At 42.1% G+C, this 15,587-nt stretch overlaps 1 protein-coding gene across 4 annotated transcripts in view; it reads left to right on the top strand.

Moving 5' to 3' along the window:
- Nucleotides 1–35: 35 nt before the first annotated feature.
- Nucleotides 36–15,587, top strand: part of LOC115465542 (RNA-binding protein with serine-rich domain 1-like) — a 51,498-nt gene continuing 35,946 nt past the window's right edge. Inside the window, exons 1-3 of one of the 4 annotated variants that reach the window (XM_030196078.1) lie at nt 36–123; nt 5,444–5,515; nt 14,439–14,600. In XM_030196078.1, coding sequence (XP_030051938.1) covers nt 5,446–5,515; nt 14,439–14,600 — 232 coding nt within the window. In that variant the 5' untranslated portion in view covers nt 36–123; nt 5,444–5,445. Of the gene's footprint in view, nt 124–146; nt 231–5,440; nt 5,516–14,438; nt 14,601–15,587 lie in introns of those variants that run through there. The other 3 variants (XM_030196076.1, XM_030196075.1, XM_030196077.1) reach the window with 3 other exon arrangements.

Raw genomic sequence — 15,587 nt, 5'->3', positions numbered from 1 at the left:
CCGGGTTCGTCGGTACATTGAGACTCCGCCCCCTTGTTTGGACTGGACTGGTAGTGCTTGGCTCCATTTACGGCTGCAGTTCACACCTGAGGTTGCTGTGGTGGTTGTTTTATTAGCGTTTGGGTGAGGGATTTTTTTTTTTTTAAGTTCTGTTACATGTCAGTTTCAACCGGCTCAAACTTGGTGGCCGAGGCGAAAAGAAGTAGTGCTGTTTTCTTTAAATGGGTTAGGTATGTGCATATTATGTATGTGGATGCATAGACAGATTCTTTGACTGGGTGTCCAGAGAGTTGGGTTGCGGGGGAGCGCTAGATGTGGTGTACTTATATTACACTAAACAAACTTTGGGAATTTTCTATTTGAGAAGTCTCTTAATCTGCTATGCAATAGTACAAACAAACAAACAAAAAAAAAAGAGACTAAATAATATGTTAATTTGGGGGGGGGGGGGGGGGGGCTCAGGAATATGAAGTCTAGCCAACAGTGACAAGCTATAATCGTACAATCGTCGCACCTCTAATTCCTCATCGCAATGTTACCAATAGTTTTTAGATAGTGTTTACAGTCCTGAGCACTGCTGCTAGGTGTCATACTGTGGAACTGAGGCCAAGGTTCCTACATTTTTACACTATTTTTCTAGCTCAGTTATTTGAGTGTACCAGAGTGCTACAGCTGCAGTCTCAGCCACCTTACCTAATATACCAATGAAATTGATCTATATATTCTGTCAAGTAAGGTAGTTAGGGTTGTAACTGCTGCTCTGTGCAAGTCATTTCCCAGTGCTTTTATTTAGGATTGTAATTGTTGTTTAGTGCAGGAATTGCCCAGTATTGTTTTGAATTAAGCATCAGTACTAGGTTTCCATCCATTTGTTGTTTAGGAATTCTCTTTGTAAGTGCCACATCACTTTGAATGTCTTCACTATTTTTGTCTCCACCACCTTCTCTGGGAAGTTAATCCAGGCATCTACAACCTTTCAGTGGAAAAAAATATTTCCTGATACTACTTTTGAGTTTACCACCTTGCAGTTTCACATCATTTTCCCAGCTTCCTTTACTTTGAAAAGGATTTGTGGATTAATACCTTTCAAGTATTTAAATAACTATCATTTCTTCTGTAAGGTATGCATATTCATGTGGTCAGGTGTGAGTGATCTCTTGGTTCTTCTGATTCACATTCTCTTCACTAGTTTGTTTGCCTTCCTCTGGTTTGCCTCTCTAATCGCTTTATATCCTTTCTCAAATATTTTCCCCAAGATTGAGTACAATATTCCAAAAGAGACCTCATGATCTGTACAGGGACATTATTGCCTCCTCTTCTTCCCCCGCCCCCCCCTGTCTCTGTGCAGCCCGATATTCCTTTCTGTTATTTCTCTTCATAAAAGTGAAAACAGAGAGGAGAGTGATATCTGGCCTCCTGCAGTCCTCTGAAACCACTATGACTTGAGGTACCAGAACCCCCTGATTTTCCTTAATATCCTAAGACAGTGCTGCAAACTAGCCAGGTTTTCAGGATATCTTATGACATTTGTATACAATGGAGGCAGTACATGCAAATATGTCCCATGCATGTTTAAGGATATCCTGAAAACCTGACTGGTTTGCGGCCCTTCAAGATTGCAGTTTGATTCCCCTTTCCTAAATTGTTTCCTGTGTGACCCCCATTGCTTTGCCTATTTTCAGTTTTGCAACTTCCATGCAAATACCCTCCAATGTCAATGGAAGTGTATCTTTTTCTTTATTTTATATACTTCTGCTGTCCATCCTTTGTCCATTTGACTTTTTGGAGAACACTGAACAATGTCTTTGATGTTTCTGCTTGTTCGTTTCTTGTTTTCCCACACATTCTGGCTTTCATCTCTTAGAATTGTACTGCTGTACATCCTTCTTTTACTAACATCTAAGGAGTAAAACACATTTGTATGGTTTATTACTTTAGCTAGTCTATCCTTTCTGTGCGTTTTCTGCTCCCCCTTAGTCTTTCTGGATACTTTTCCAAGTTCTTTCTGTCTGATCGCAACCCTAAAAAAGTTTCACAGAAAAATTGACATTAGTGCTTCAGCAGAAACTAAGATCTTAAATGATTTGGCAATACTTTTCTGTGCTACTTGTGCCATTTGGCTCTTGATAGGTGGCACACTGACAACCAGTAAGCATTGTCTACATTTTGCACTTTATCCATTTTTCAAGTTCACATAAAGTTTTGGACAAAACTGTTCATTTTTGACAAATCTACATTTTCCTGCTTTTTGTGGCACTTCAAATATATTCCCATGGAAACAGCATCTGCCCTACCATGACATCCAGACAAGTTTGAGTCTGCTTTTAAGATACAGACTGTGCAGTAACTTTGCAAATCTAAACAGTTGTGCATGTAAACAAGCTGATTTTCCACAAGCATTAGATATCTAAAACGCCGTCTGAATATAGCTAGATAACGGTCATGTAGAAAATTAACTGGATACATTCAGTTTTCAGACCATATTTTTTGATCCCTGTCTACTCATTTAACACTGCTTAGATACAAAGTTTGAAAGATCTGCTTCCTGAAAATGAGTACTTTTTTTTTTTTTTGGTAGCAGATACTGTAGTGCTTTTAGTCCTGATTGGGCTAACGATAATATGTTAGGAGGAAGCAAAGGGCTGGCAAATGGAAAAGAGAGGGTTGCCTGGGTGTGTAGAGAGGATGTGGACGCAGCAGAGAAGAAATACACTTGGGGTTGGGTTTTGTAAACGACGCCCAGTGCTATTCTATAAAGGGCACTCTGGAATGTGCACACTCTATAGAATAGTATTGGGCACCGAATTACTGGGCACGAGGACTTATACAAACTGAAACCAGGTATAAATCCTGGCACACAGGTTGGGGTATGCATCCATGGTATTCTGTAATACTGTGCGCAATTTTCCAGAATGCCCCTGACCCACCCAAGACCCTCGCATGGGAGGGTCTTGGGCAGTTGCATGCAGATACACTTAGGAGCTATCCTATAACTGAGCACATAAGTGTATTTCTGTGTCGATATGCTTTTTCACTCCCGTTTTGGCGCCTTACATCCGTTAGAATGTGTTTCTGTGCCAAAAGTTGAGTGTGGAAGTAGGGCCTAACTTTGGATGTCATTTCTGAACGTGACTTGCTTGAGCTACTATTGAAAAACATGTGAACTAAATCCAAGTAAAATGGATGTCACCTCATCAAAGGACAAAAGAAATGGGTAGTCTTCATATTTGATTTAAAGAGCAAGTAATTGTATGTGGAACAATGTCCATTTTTTTTCTCTGTAATGTTCAAAAAATATCAGCTGACAAGGTATAGAGATTCTTTTTAATAGTGTGTCATTAGTGGTTGATGCACATCATTAAATTGCCTTTATTTTTTTATTTTTTAATTCGTTTTAATCAACTGAATTACAAAGATAAAATATCTTTGAAGTAATATTACAGAGTTCGTGATACCCATAAATTTAATAAGAAATTTCCAAAAAAGAAAAATATAATAACTCAAACTCTAATTAGCCCACATTGTAGGATCCAAGGTGACCTAATATAAACCAAGAGGAGTTGGTAATTAACAAACAAACAAAGTATATCAAATAGACCTATTGTGGCTTCACTTATCTCTTATAGCCCAAATTACTTAGAGGACTGTCCAGGTTGCCTCCTGGCCTTTATAAAGTCAGAAAGTTGCTCAAATTTTTGCCTTTATAAGAGTTGCAACGATTGTGTGCAGGGAGTGTTTCCAGCACATTGTATGATATATGTACATGTAGCTCTGACTGCCAGTATAATTTTGTTGTGTGTAAAATATAGCTGCTGTGTCCAGTGCGCTCTCCCATGTTAACTCACATTTATTACACACACAATGTATTTGTATGCTATTTGGTCACTACATAGGGTGCACATTTTTTTGTTTTACGCATTAGTAGGAAACCCTATGCAGAGCTCTAACATATGGTTTTCTGCATTGGCACCTCCCCCCCCCCCCCCCCCCCCTCTCAACGCTCCCATCTTATCCCCAGCTCATTCTAGCCAATACATGCCCCAGTCACCTCCTGTTCTTTACTTCCCAGCTAGCCACATAACACTTGCTGTTTGACCTCGGGTAATGCAGGAACTTTCTGCAGCATTTGACCTGGTAAATCATGATCTACTACTTCAAAGGCTCCAAGATATATGTCTCACTGTGGAAAAGTTTTGGATTGGTTTACATCTTATCTATCGGAGAGAACATATGCAGTACTCTGGGAAAACACTAAGGCCACTCGTTTTTAAAGCACATAGACATCTAAAAAATGGCCAAAAAAAAGTCCATCTGCTGAAAACATATAAATCACAATTTTCAAAATGCAAAATTAGGACATATTTTGCTGCTGTTCGCCCAGCTAATAATGGGGTGTAAAGGTTTTATACAGGTGATATTTGACTCCAGCGAGCCTTCATCACATGTTTCCGAAGACATCCCCATTGTGTTTGGAGGGAGTGTGGGTAGAAGGGTACTATGGGTCATCTCTGGTGGTCTTGCGTTAAGGCTCGGGCTTTCTGGAAAGCAATTCAATACAGACTTCAGAGTTGGCTCTCTAAGGCTATAAAGTGGTCACCTGAATTTTTTCTTTTTCCTAAAAAACCTCCTGACCTTACTACATCCCAGTCCTTATTGGTTCACCATTCTATGTTGGCCACTAGGGTCACTCTGGCCGCTCATTGGAAGTCTCCTCAGGTTGCTTGTTTGGTAAAATGGTTAAATAAACTATGGTACATTTGTGAAATGGAGAGGCTTTGGGCCATACGTTGCAAAACTCTGTCCAAGTGGGAAGCTATTTGGGAACCCTTTGTGTCACATTGTTCGTGTTGAGAATCTGGGATGGGGGGGCTTGGGTTTTTTTTTTCTTGGGGGGTATCATATAAAATCTTGTTACAAATCTTAGGAGTATTTTGTATAATAACTCTCTAGTTTTGAGAGATTAATACACTTTATTTATTTCTGCTGTTCATTTGAAATTGCACGGTTTTATACCTGCGTTGTATTTGCCTATGTTGATGGATGCGACTTATTTGCCTCTGTAATGTCTCTCAAAACCTAATAAAGACTTCTACAAATTAAAAAAAAAATTGTTTAACCCTAAACCTGTTACCCCTTATCTTGCTGTAAGCTCTGCTGATGGAACAACTGTTCATTGAGATCTGGCATGGCACTCGGTGAGTGTGACCCATGTGGTGTTCAGACCCAGAGAAATAACTTCAGGGCCAGCGCTTCCAGCGAGGTTGAGGTGTAGCTGGCTCAAGGGGGCAGTGCTCAGCCTTTATCTCGCTGAATTTTTACCCTTTTGTCTTGGATAAGAAAAAATTGTCAGCTCATAGCTGGTACTAGAAGATTAGCTCACTGAACTGGGTTTCAGCTCCATGCTATTAGAATAACATGGATATTTTTTTTCTTTTCTCAGTAGGCATGGAAGGCAGACATGAGGAAAAATGCAGCACAATATCCACAACATCCCAAGAGGAAGCCAAGAGAAGAGGTGTGTGGGGGAGGAGGGTATAGATCAGAATTAAAAGCAAAAGCTTTTTGCAGCATGTCTGGAAAGTGCTTAAGAAAAACCTCAATTCATCCATTTTGTTTAAAAAACACTAACTTTTGTTGAAGTGGATTGGGTAGGTTGAAGTGTCATGTAAGGCCCACCACAAACATTGGATTTATCCTTTTGAATGTGATCAGTGTATTGTCAACTCCTTACCATACTTTGAAAAGTGCTATTGAATCCATCTATATCCCTGATTTTGACTACCTTGTTTGCGTGCTGATAAGTTGCTGTTTATAAGAACTTTTTCAGAGCTTTATTTATTTTATTTCTAAGGCTTTCTCCTTGCATCCTTTATTTAATTCATTAGCTAACGTGTACTTTTGTGTTTTGGGAATCAAAAAGATGGGGCTACCGTGCAGTGTACATGTTTTCTCCGCTTATTTGCATAAAGACCCTCACTTTCTTTTTATTTATTTATGATTTTTAAAAAAATGACATTTGCCACAAGAAATACAGCGATAGAAATAAAGACAGAAAAGGTATATAGGAACTACTTCCCTTATTACATCATGTATAAAGAACTGCTTCCTCAGACCACTAATATGGGTGGGGGGGGGGGGGGCGCGTACATATTAGAGAAGATTATTAAATAACATATAATCTTATTAAAGAAAAGCTTAATGCAACCCCCAGTCTTCCATTCATTTTGCTTCAGTTGTTTTAAATCTAGAAAAGATTTTAATTGATCTGGGGAGGAGAAAACCTATTTTGTTAATCCCAAATGAACAATGCATTTACAAGGATAGGCCAAAAAGAAAGTTCCACCCAGAGCCAAAGTTTTCTGTTTCATTTCTAAAAAAATTTTCTTCTTTGTTGAGTGGATTTGGTAACATCAGGAAAAATCCAAACTTTGGCCCCAGCAAACAACATTTGTGAATTTCTGAAGTACAATTTCAGTACTGCATTTAGATCTTGAACGACACTAAAAGCGTTGCCCTCTCTGTTATATTTTCCAGCGATTGTTCTAATATTACCGATAAATTATTAAGATCCAAGCTCTTATTTTCTGTAATTCCTCCATCCTCCCTCTCCTTTCCCTTGCGTTGAGGCAAGTAAAAGATCTTATTTATCGGGGGAAATGCTTCTGGTGGCATCTTTAAATTTTCATTCAAATATCTTTTAAACAACTCTAGTGGCAAAGTTCCAGGAGATCTAGGGAAGTTCAGGATTCGTCGATTTTAAACGTCTATTGAAGTTTTGGGGTTGGTGGTTAAGAGGCTAGGATAGGGGAGGGCAGACTTATACGGGGTCTGTGCCAGAGCCGGTGGTTGGGAGGCAGGAAATACTGCTGGACAGACTTATACGGTCTGTGCCCTGAAAAAGACAGGTACAAATCAAGGTAAGGTATACACATATGAGTTTATCATGGGCAGACTAGATGGACCGTGCAGGTCTTTTTCTGCCGTCATCTACTATGTTACCATGGGGCTCATTTTCAAAACACTTAGACTTACAAAGTTCCATAGGAACCTGTTGAACTTTGTAAGTCTAAGTGCTTTGAAAATACGCCTCTATGTATTATGAAGAATTATTTTACCTTTTGCAACAGCTGATTTGAATTCACTAAACTGGTCTACTTCATGCTGTAAAGTTTTTTTAACACGTGTAGAGAGCTTCTCTTTCACAGATTCAACCATTCCTTGTAATTCTCCAAATCTAGAAGTTAAAGCGTTTACCTCTCCTTGAGATTGTTGTACAGATGTATCCATTTTCTTTAACATAAATCATATCTTTTCTAAATTTACCTCCGTTGATTTTCCTGAGTCACCAGATAAGTCTGGGGACTCAAACTCCAGAGGTTTTTGCAGCAGGTCAGGATCCCGACCAAAGGGTCTCATTCTTTGCACTTCCGGCAAGATTCGCATCTCCCTTCCTAACTGCTGCCGCTGCTGGGTATGGAGAAACTTTCAAAGCTGAGGGGGGAAACAAAGATATATCATTTTCCCGCAGAGGTTCCTTTTCCCCGGTTACCTCTGCAGCGGGAGCTAGCCCCCTCATTCCTGGCAGGGGGCCTCCAGTTAGGAAACGCTCAAAAGTTGGCTGAATCGGCGACGAGGATGAGGAAGGCGGGATTCCCACTCTCATCAAGCCTTTCCTTTTCATGCATGGCATCGGGACAGAGGAAATCTAACTTTTTCAATAGTAAAAAGCAACAAAAGGTATCAGCAATCTGCAGAGCGTCTCACAAAACAACCGAGTGCACTGCCATCTTGACACGCCCCCCAGCAAGACCCTCACTTTCTACAGAATCTGTAAACAGTTGATCTGGATATGCAGCTGCTGTCCCATTTACCACCAATGTTTTGGGGTGGTTCGCTTTTAATGTAAAACTCAGTTTAAAAAAAAAGTACTTGTGTATTGTCTTGACTAGTAGAATTTATAAGGAACTTTTATAATTTTATTTATTTATTTTTGTATTTGTGCACTACTCAAGAACTAGTAGTGCCAATCTAGAATAAACATAAGAGCATACTGGGACAGACCAAAGATCCATCAAGCCCAGTATCCTGTTTCCAACAGTGGCCAATCCAGATCACAAGAAACCTGGCAAGATCCCAGAAAAATAAAACAGATTTTGTGCTGCTTATCCTAGAAATAAGCAGTGAATTTTCCCAACTCCACCTTAATAATGGCTTATGGACTTTTCTTTTAGGAAATTATCCAAACCTTTTTAAAACCCTGCTAAACTAACTGCTTTTACCACATTTTCTGGCAATGAGTTCATTACACGTTGAGTGAAGAAATATTTTCTCCAGTTTGTTTTAAATTTACTACTTAGTAGCTTCATTGCATGCCCCCTAGTCCCAGCAAAAACAAGTGATTCACCTGTACCTATTCCAGTCCACTCAGTATTTTATAGACCTCTATCACATCTCCCCTTAGCCGTCTCTACTTCACATAGTGTAAGATAAAATATTATGGACTTTTGTTTGGGGGGGGAGTGGATTTGACCCAAGAACGTAAGACCATTCTTTAGCATCATATCTATGTTGGTTGAATGTTCTAATGCATGCTTAATAGGTGTATCATTAGTATTATGCTAATATTGTATTATATCTCTGGTATTTGAATTCTAGTGCTGTTAAGTGTGTATATTTTTGGTACCATTTTTTCAATCTACTTTTTTCAAGTTTACTTCATTTATTGTATTTACTAGTAAAAGAGGCCCATTTCCGAAAGAAATTAAATGGGTGCTAGCAAGGTTCCACGCCCCCCCTCCCTACCTCCCTCCCTCCGTCTCTCTCCTCCGAGTTCCATGCCCCCCTACCACCCTCCCTCTCTTCAGAGTTCCAGGTACCCCTCCCCTTTGAGTTCCAGGACACCCCCTCCCCTTTGAGTTCCAGGACGCCCCTCCCCTTTGAGTTCCAGGACGCCGCCCTCCGAGTTCCAGACCCCTGCGTCTCCCTCCCTTTCTCTCTCTGTCCCCTCCAAGTACAAGCATGACCTGTCCTCCGGCAGCCCCTTGCCTTCCTGCATGCCGGCTGTAATTTAAAAATTCTTGCCTCTGGGTCCGGCGTCTGCAGTGAAGGCGAGCGGCGCTTCAGACTGCCTTCCCATGTGTCTCAGCTCTGCCTCTGGTCCCACCCTTCCGGAAACAGGAAATGAGGGCGGGACCAGAGGCAGAGCTGAGACACATGGGAAGGCAGTCTGAAGCGCCGCTCGCCTTCAATGCAGATGCCGGACCCCAAGGTAAGAATTTTTAAATTACAGCCAGCACGCAGGAAAGCGAGGGGCTGCCGGAGGACAGGTCGTGCTTGCTCTCGGAGGGGAGAGAGAGAGAGACGGAGGGAGGCGCAGGGCCATGGAACTCGAAGGGGAGGGGCGTCCTGCAACTAGATGGGGAAGGGGAGGGGGGGGTCCTGCAACTCGAAGGGAAGGGGGGCCTGTAACTCGGAGGGGAGGAGAGGGAGGGAAGTGGGGGGGCATGGAACTCGGAGGAGAGGGGGGCCTGCAACTCGGAGGGAGGGGGTGATTCTCTAATCACCTCCATTGGCTGGTGCTGGGTTCCCTTCCCTCTCACTGATCCGCCCTCTGACGTCATCACCAGTGCGGACCATTGGGAACTGTTACGAACCCAGGCATCCAGACGGAGGTGCAAATTATTATATAGATGTTTATTCTTGGTTATTTTACCATTGTTATGCTGTTAACAAAATTGTAAGTTTTATGTTAAACTGTACCTGCTGTACACTGCCTTGGGTGAATCTCTTCATAAAGGTGGTTAATAAATCCCAATAAATAAATAAGAATAGTTATACTGGGTCAGACCAATGGTCCATCCAGCCCAGTATCCTGCCTCCAACAGTGGCCAATCCAGTTCACAAGTACCTGGCAGAAACCCAATTAGTAGCAACATTCCTTGTTACCAATCCCAGGACAAGCAGTAGCTTCCCCATGTCTGTCTCAATAGCAAACTATGGACTTTTCCTCGAGGAACCTGTCCAAACCTTTTTTTTAAACCCAGATATGCTAACCACTGTTACCACATCCTCCGGCAGTGAGTTCCAGAGCTTAACTATTTGTTGAGTGAAAAAATATTTCCTCCTATTTGTTTTAAAAGTGTTTCCATTTAATTTCATCGAATGTCCCCTGGTCTTTGTGCTTTTTGAAAGAGTGAAAAATTGTTTCACTTCTATCAATTTCTTTCAATGGAGGAGGGTGAATAGTGGATTGCTGCAGGGAAATCGGAACGACGAGTGAGCTGAGTAAATTTACAGAGGACACACAAAAAAATTCAAGGTTGTTGAAACACATGTGGACTGTAAAAATTGGAGGAAGGCCTTAGGAAATTGGAAGACTGGGTGTCTAAATGGCAGATGAAATTTAATGTGGACAAATGGTATTAATCCGCAAACAAACCTTTTCTGGAGATGGGAAGGTGGTAGAACGAGAGGACATGAAATGAGATTGAAGGGGGGCAGACTCAAGAAAAATGTTAGGAAGTATTTTTTCATGGAGAGAGTAGTGGATGCTTGGAATGCTCTCCTGCGGGACGTGGTGGAAATGAAAACGGTAACTGAATTCAAACATGCGTGGGAGAAGCATAAAGGAATCCTGTGCAGAAGGAATGGATCCTCAGGAGCTTAGTCAAGATCAGGAGGCGGGGCTGGTGGTTGGGAGGCGGGGATAGTGCTGGGCAGACTTATACGGTCTGTGCCAGAGCCGGTGGTGGGAGGCAGGGATAGTGCTTGGCAGACTTATACGGTCCGTGCCAGAGCCGGAGGTGGGGATAGTGCTGGGCAGACTTATACGATCTGTGCCCTGAAGAACACAGGTACAAATCAAAGTAGGGTATACACAAAATTAGCACATATGAGTTATCTTGTTGGGCAGACTGGATGGACCGTGCAGGTCTTTTTCTGCCGTCATCTACTATGTTACTATATGTTATCCATTCTACACCACTCAAGATTTTATAGATCTCAATCATATTCCCCCTCGGCCATCTCTTTTCCAAGCTGAAGTGTCCTAACCTCTTTAGCCTTTCCTTATATGGGAGGTTCCATCAGTGTGATTTTTCTAAGGAAAAAGGTGCCGGTACTCAAAATGCCAGGCCACCCTTCAGGGGTGGGGTAATCACTGAGGGACCCAACCCACAATAGCCAGCCCCCCCTGCAACCAGTCACAGAACCTATGACAAGGCAGAATTGGTGTGTAGAGCCTGAGCTCTTTCATTAAAACTTGGGGTCCATGGGTCAATTGTAGCAGAGAATGGAAAAGGTGCCGGTACTCTGTACCCCCAAGTACCCCCTCAAAAAAAGCCCTGGGTTCCATCCTCTTTATCATTTTGGTCACTCTTCTTTGAACCTTTTCTAATTCCGCTATATCTTCTTGAGATACGGCAACCAGAACTGAACGTAATACTCAAGGTGAGGATGCACCATAGAGCAGTATAGAGGCATTATAATAGTTTGGTCTTATTTTGCATCCTTTTCCTAATAATTCCTAAATTGCTTTATTGGCCGCCTTCACACTGGGCAGAAGATTTTAGCGTACTGTCTACAATGACACCCAGATCTTTTTCTTGAGTGTCGACTCCTAAGGTGGACCCTAGCATCAGATAACTATGATTCAGATTATTCTTCCCAATGTGCATCACTTTACTTTTGTCCACATAAATTTCATCTTCCATTAGGATGCACAGCCTTCCAATTTTCTAAGGTCGTCCTGCAATTTTTCACAATCTACACGTGTTGTGATTAGGAGCAGGCAACGATTAATGATTTTAACCACAATCAATTTTGTGATTGAACCTTTTGATCGCATGATTAAAAAGGCATGCATTTTGGCAGTAAAAAATGAAAGCCCCCTTTTTTCAAGCCACTCTAATGGCTGCCATTGCAGTAATGCCGACAAAGCCCATTCACTTTGATTGTCTGTGTCTGCATTGCAGCGCGGTTTGATAAAAGAAGGGGAAAGTCCACCACCCTACCCACTAGGAGTGGCCTAGTGGGTAGGGTGGTGGACTTTGGTCCTGGGGAACTGAGGAACTGAGTTCGATTCCCAGCACAGGCAGCTCCTTGTGACTCTGGGCAAGTCACTTAACCCTCCATTGCCTCATGTAAGCCGCATTGAGTCTGCCATGAGTGGGAAAGCGCGGGGTACAAATGTAACAAAAATAAAAAAAATAAATAAATAAATGTAATACTAAACTAGAAAAAAAAGCAGCACAAAGTGATTTTTTTTTTTCAGACATTGTTGTAACCCATTCAATTTTTTTTTTTCATTTTTGTATAACTTTTTTTTCTTTTTCTTTTTTGTTTGCATTCATTATTTGAGCCTCCCCAGCCTTCATTCAACTTCTCTCTCCCCCCCTCCCCTGGTGTTTACCTCTAAAGCAGGCATGGTTGTTTTCTTGGAGGCCACCCGTGGGTTGGGCAGCTTGTGTGGCACAATACTTAGCTCCAGCTCTCGCCGTTGTGTGACCCCAGACCTACTGTATTGGAGTTGGGCTTCCTGGCCGTGTTGCTGCCTCCTCCCTGCTGCAGCGAGTCCTCTGTCCCGGGCTCTGCATCCCGCACAGCTCCTGTACCCAGTAATGCTCAGCAGATTGAGCATGAAGCCCAGCGAGATGACGATCACCACTGCCTCACCAGGTGCACAAAGGACAACAGAATGGAGGGGCACATTGCTGCTGCAGGGCTCTGCTCGGCTTAGCATCCCCCTCCTGCATTTACCTTTACAGCTGAGCTCCAGACTTTTTCTCCTTCCTTGCTGCCTCAAAGTCTTTCTTTCCTTGCACGTCTGGCCGGGCTGGGCTCTGCAGATACTTTGAGCCGTGCCGTGCAGGAAGTTTGGGAAGTCTTATGATTTCAAGTCCCACAAGACTTCCCCAACTTCCTGCAGAGCCCAGCCATGCAGGAGAAGACAGACTTCGAGGCAGTGAGGATGGAGAAAAATCTGGAGCTCGGCTGTAAAGGTACCACTGAGCAGAGCCCTGAGCCCTGCTGTAAAGGCAAACTTGGGTGGGGGAGGAGGGTCTGCATTTTAAAAATAGGGCAATGTTAAAATGAACTAGGTGCATTAAAAAAAATTAATTCATTAATCGTGTTAACACATTAATTGCCCATGCCTAGTTTTGACAATTCTGAATAGTTTTGTCTCATCTGTAAATTTAATTGCCTCGCTCATTTCATTTTCCAGATCATTTTATAAATATGTTAAACAGCACCAATCCCAGTATAGATCCCTGTGGCACTCTATTATTCACCCTCTTCCGTTGAAAAAAATGGCCATTTTAACTCTACGCTCTATTTTCTGTCCAGTAACCAATTCCTTATCCACAGAAGGACATTGCCTCCTATCCCATGACTTTTTAATTTTCTCAGGAGTCTCTAATGTGGAACATTTTGTCAAAAGCTTTCTGAAAATCTAGATACACTACATCAACCGGTTCACCTTCAAAGAAATAAAGCAAATTGGTGAGGCAAGACTTCCCTTGGCTGAACTCATGCTGACTCTGTTCCATTAAACCTTGTTTGCCTATGTACTACTACTACTAATTATTTCTATAGCACTACTAGACGTGCAGCGCTGTACATATTATATGCAGGTACTTTCTCTGTCCCAAGAGGGCTCACAATCCTAAGTTTGTTTGTTTGTTTTTTTGTACCTGGGGCAATGGAGGGTTAAGTGACTTGCCCAAGGTTACAAGGAGCTGCAGTGCGGAATCAAACCCAGGTTGCCAGGATCAAAGCCCGCTACACTAACCATTAGGCCATTCCACTATGTGTTCTGTAATTTTATTCTTAATAATAGTTTCCACTGTTTTCCCCAGCACTGAAGTCAGGCTTACCGGATCACCCTGGTACCCTTTTTAAAAATTGGTGTTTTATTGGCCACCCTCCAGTCTTCAGGTATGATTTTAAGGACAGGTTAATCACAGTTTCCTCCTGCTTTGAACTTTCGCCCAGTCAGAAACAAGGCTGAGATCTGGCACTATGAGCCTTCTTCATTCACAAGTGCCTGGGGAATTTTTTCTTATTTTATATCCTCCCCTAACTTACTAGGTCCAGCTATTTCAGTGATAGGCCTCAATTTAGGCCCACGTACCAGGTCTCCCTCCAGAAGTATTTAGTCATGGAGCCTAAATCCAGCTGTTGTTGGAACTCACCCCTTCCACAACATTCCCAGCCATAACTGGCCCAAGGAGTGGAAGATCTGACTTGGGAATTTGAACCCTAGTCCCTGCTGCTGTGCCCTTGAGCCATTCCATTTATTAGGTTCTTTCTTGACCGAAATATCATTTGTGGTGTATTTTATGAACATCAAATGGATAATGTCATACACATTGTAGAAATGTAATTAAATTGAGTTATTGTCAAAAGTCTTTAAAATGTACCCTTCCTTTTTCTTTAAGGTAAAGAAAAGAGAAGACGCAAACGAAGCAGAAGCAGATCATCATCTGTTTCATCAGCTTCCTCTTCTAGTAGTTCATCATCATCATCCTCTTCCAGGTCATCGTCATCATCATCATCATCATCGTCATCATCAAGTAGTCGAAGCAGCTCAAGGAGCAGAGGTGAGCTAAACAGATCCTTGCCCAGAATGGGCAAATTTGAATGAATATGAAAATAAGACCAGGTGGGGCAAAAGCACTAAGAGCTACACAGGGCTTGATTTCTGGGGTAATGGCCTGGGACATAGTTCCACCACTTTTTTTTTTCTCCAAATTCCAGAGTCAAGAGAGGTAGGTGAGTTTTACTGCAGCTCCTTCCAGACGGAGGAGGGGAGAGGGTGAGCCTGGAGAAGAGCAGAGAACAGTCACTCTACTCCATAAACCAGTCTCTCTTCTCCTGTTGCTCCTGTCCCTGGCTTGCATACCCCCTCCCCTGGCTTCTTTTTGTCTACAAATTAAGCAGTGGAACTATCCATGCATGCGTTCAACCCTTAAAGGTTATGCAGTTTTTGCTTTAAGTCCTAATAGTGTTTAAAAGCTTTGCAACTCTGTTAAAATACTGCATGTGCACACTGTTTTTCTGAAAAAAAAATAAAAGTCTACAAAATATTTGTTTTTCTTAGACACCTTTATTTCCTCAAGGTTTGATCATTAAGGATGTCTTCAGGGTGCTGTTCTTGGACTGCACCACTTTGGGATCTCTGTGAGCAGCTAAAAAGCAGAAAAATTAGGTGGCTACCTTTTTACTTTTGTGACACTTTTTCCTGAAGCACCTGTCCTGCAGGTTTATACTGTACTATTGTAAAATGAGCAACCTAGAGATTATGGTCCACAATGTCATTGTTTTAAATCCTCTTTATCCTTTTTATACACTCCCTGCCACTCCAGATGGCATGTCCAGGCTGACCCTGAGGCTTAAAGAAAACCCTTCTGAGATTATGCCTATGTTCTAATCTATGGTTAGCAGCTGTCACCTCGGCTGTCTGTCATCCCCTAAATTAAACACATCTCATTCGCAGCACACCCAACTTTTTCTGCTCATATTAAACAGAAGACTTAAAAGTTTTCTGCAGTGTACTTCTATAACCTGAGCCACTGGAGCTGACCCAC

This window comes from Microcaecilia unicolor, chromosome 3 (genome assembly GCF_901765095.1).
Source record: "Microcaecilia unicolor chromosome 3, aMicUni1.1, whole genome shotgun sequence".
Taxonomy (NCBI): domain Eukaryota; kingdom Metazoa; phylum Chordata; class Amphibia; order Gymnophiona; family Siphonopidae; genus Microcaecilia; species Microcaecilia unicolor.
Note: the sequence above shows the minus strand (reverse complement) of the source record. Positions and strands in the feature narration are given on the sequence as shown.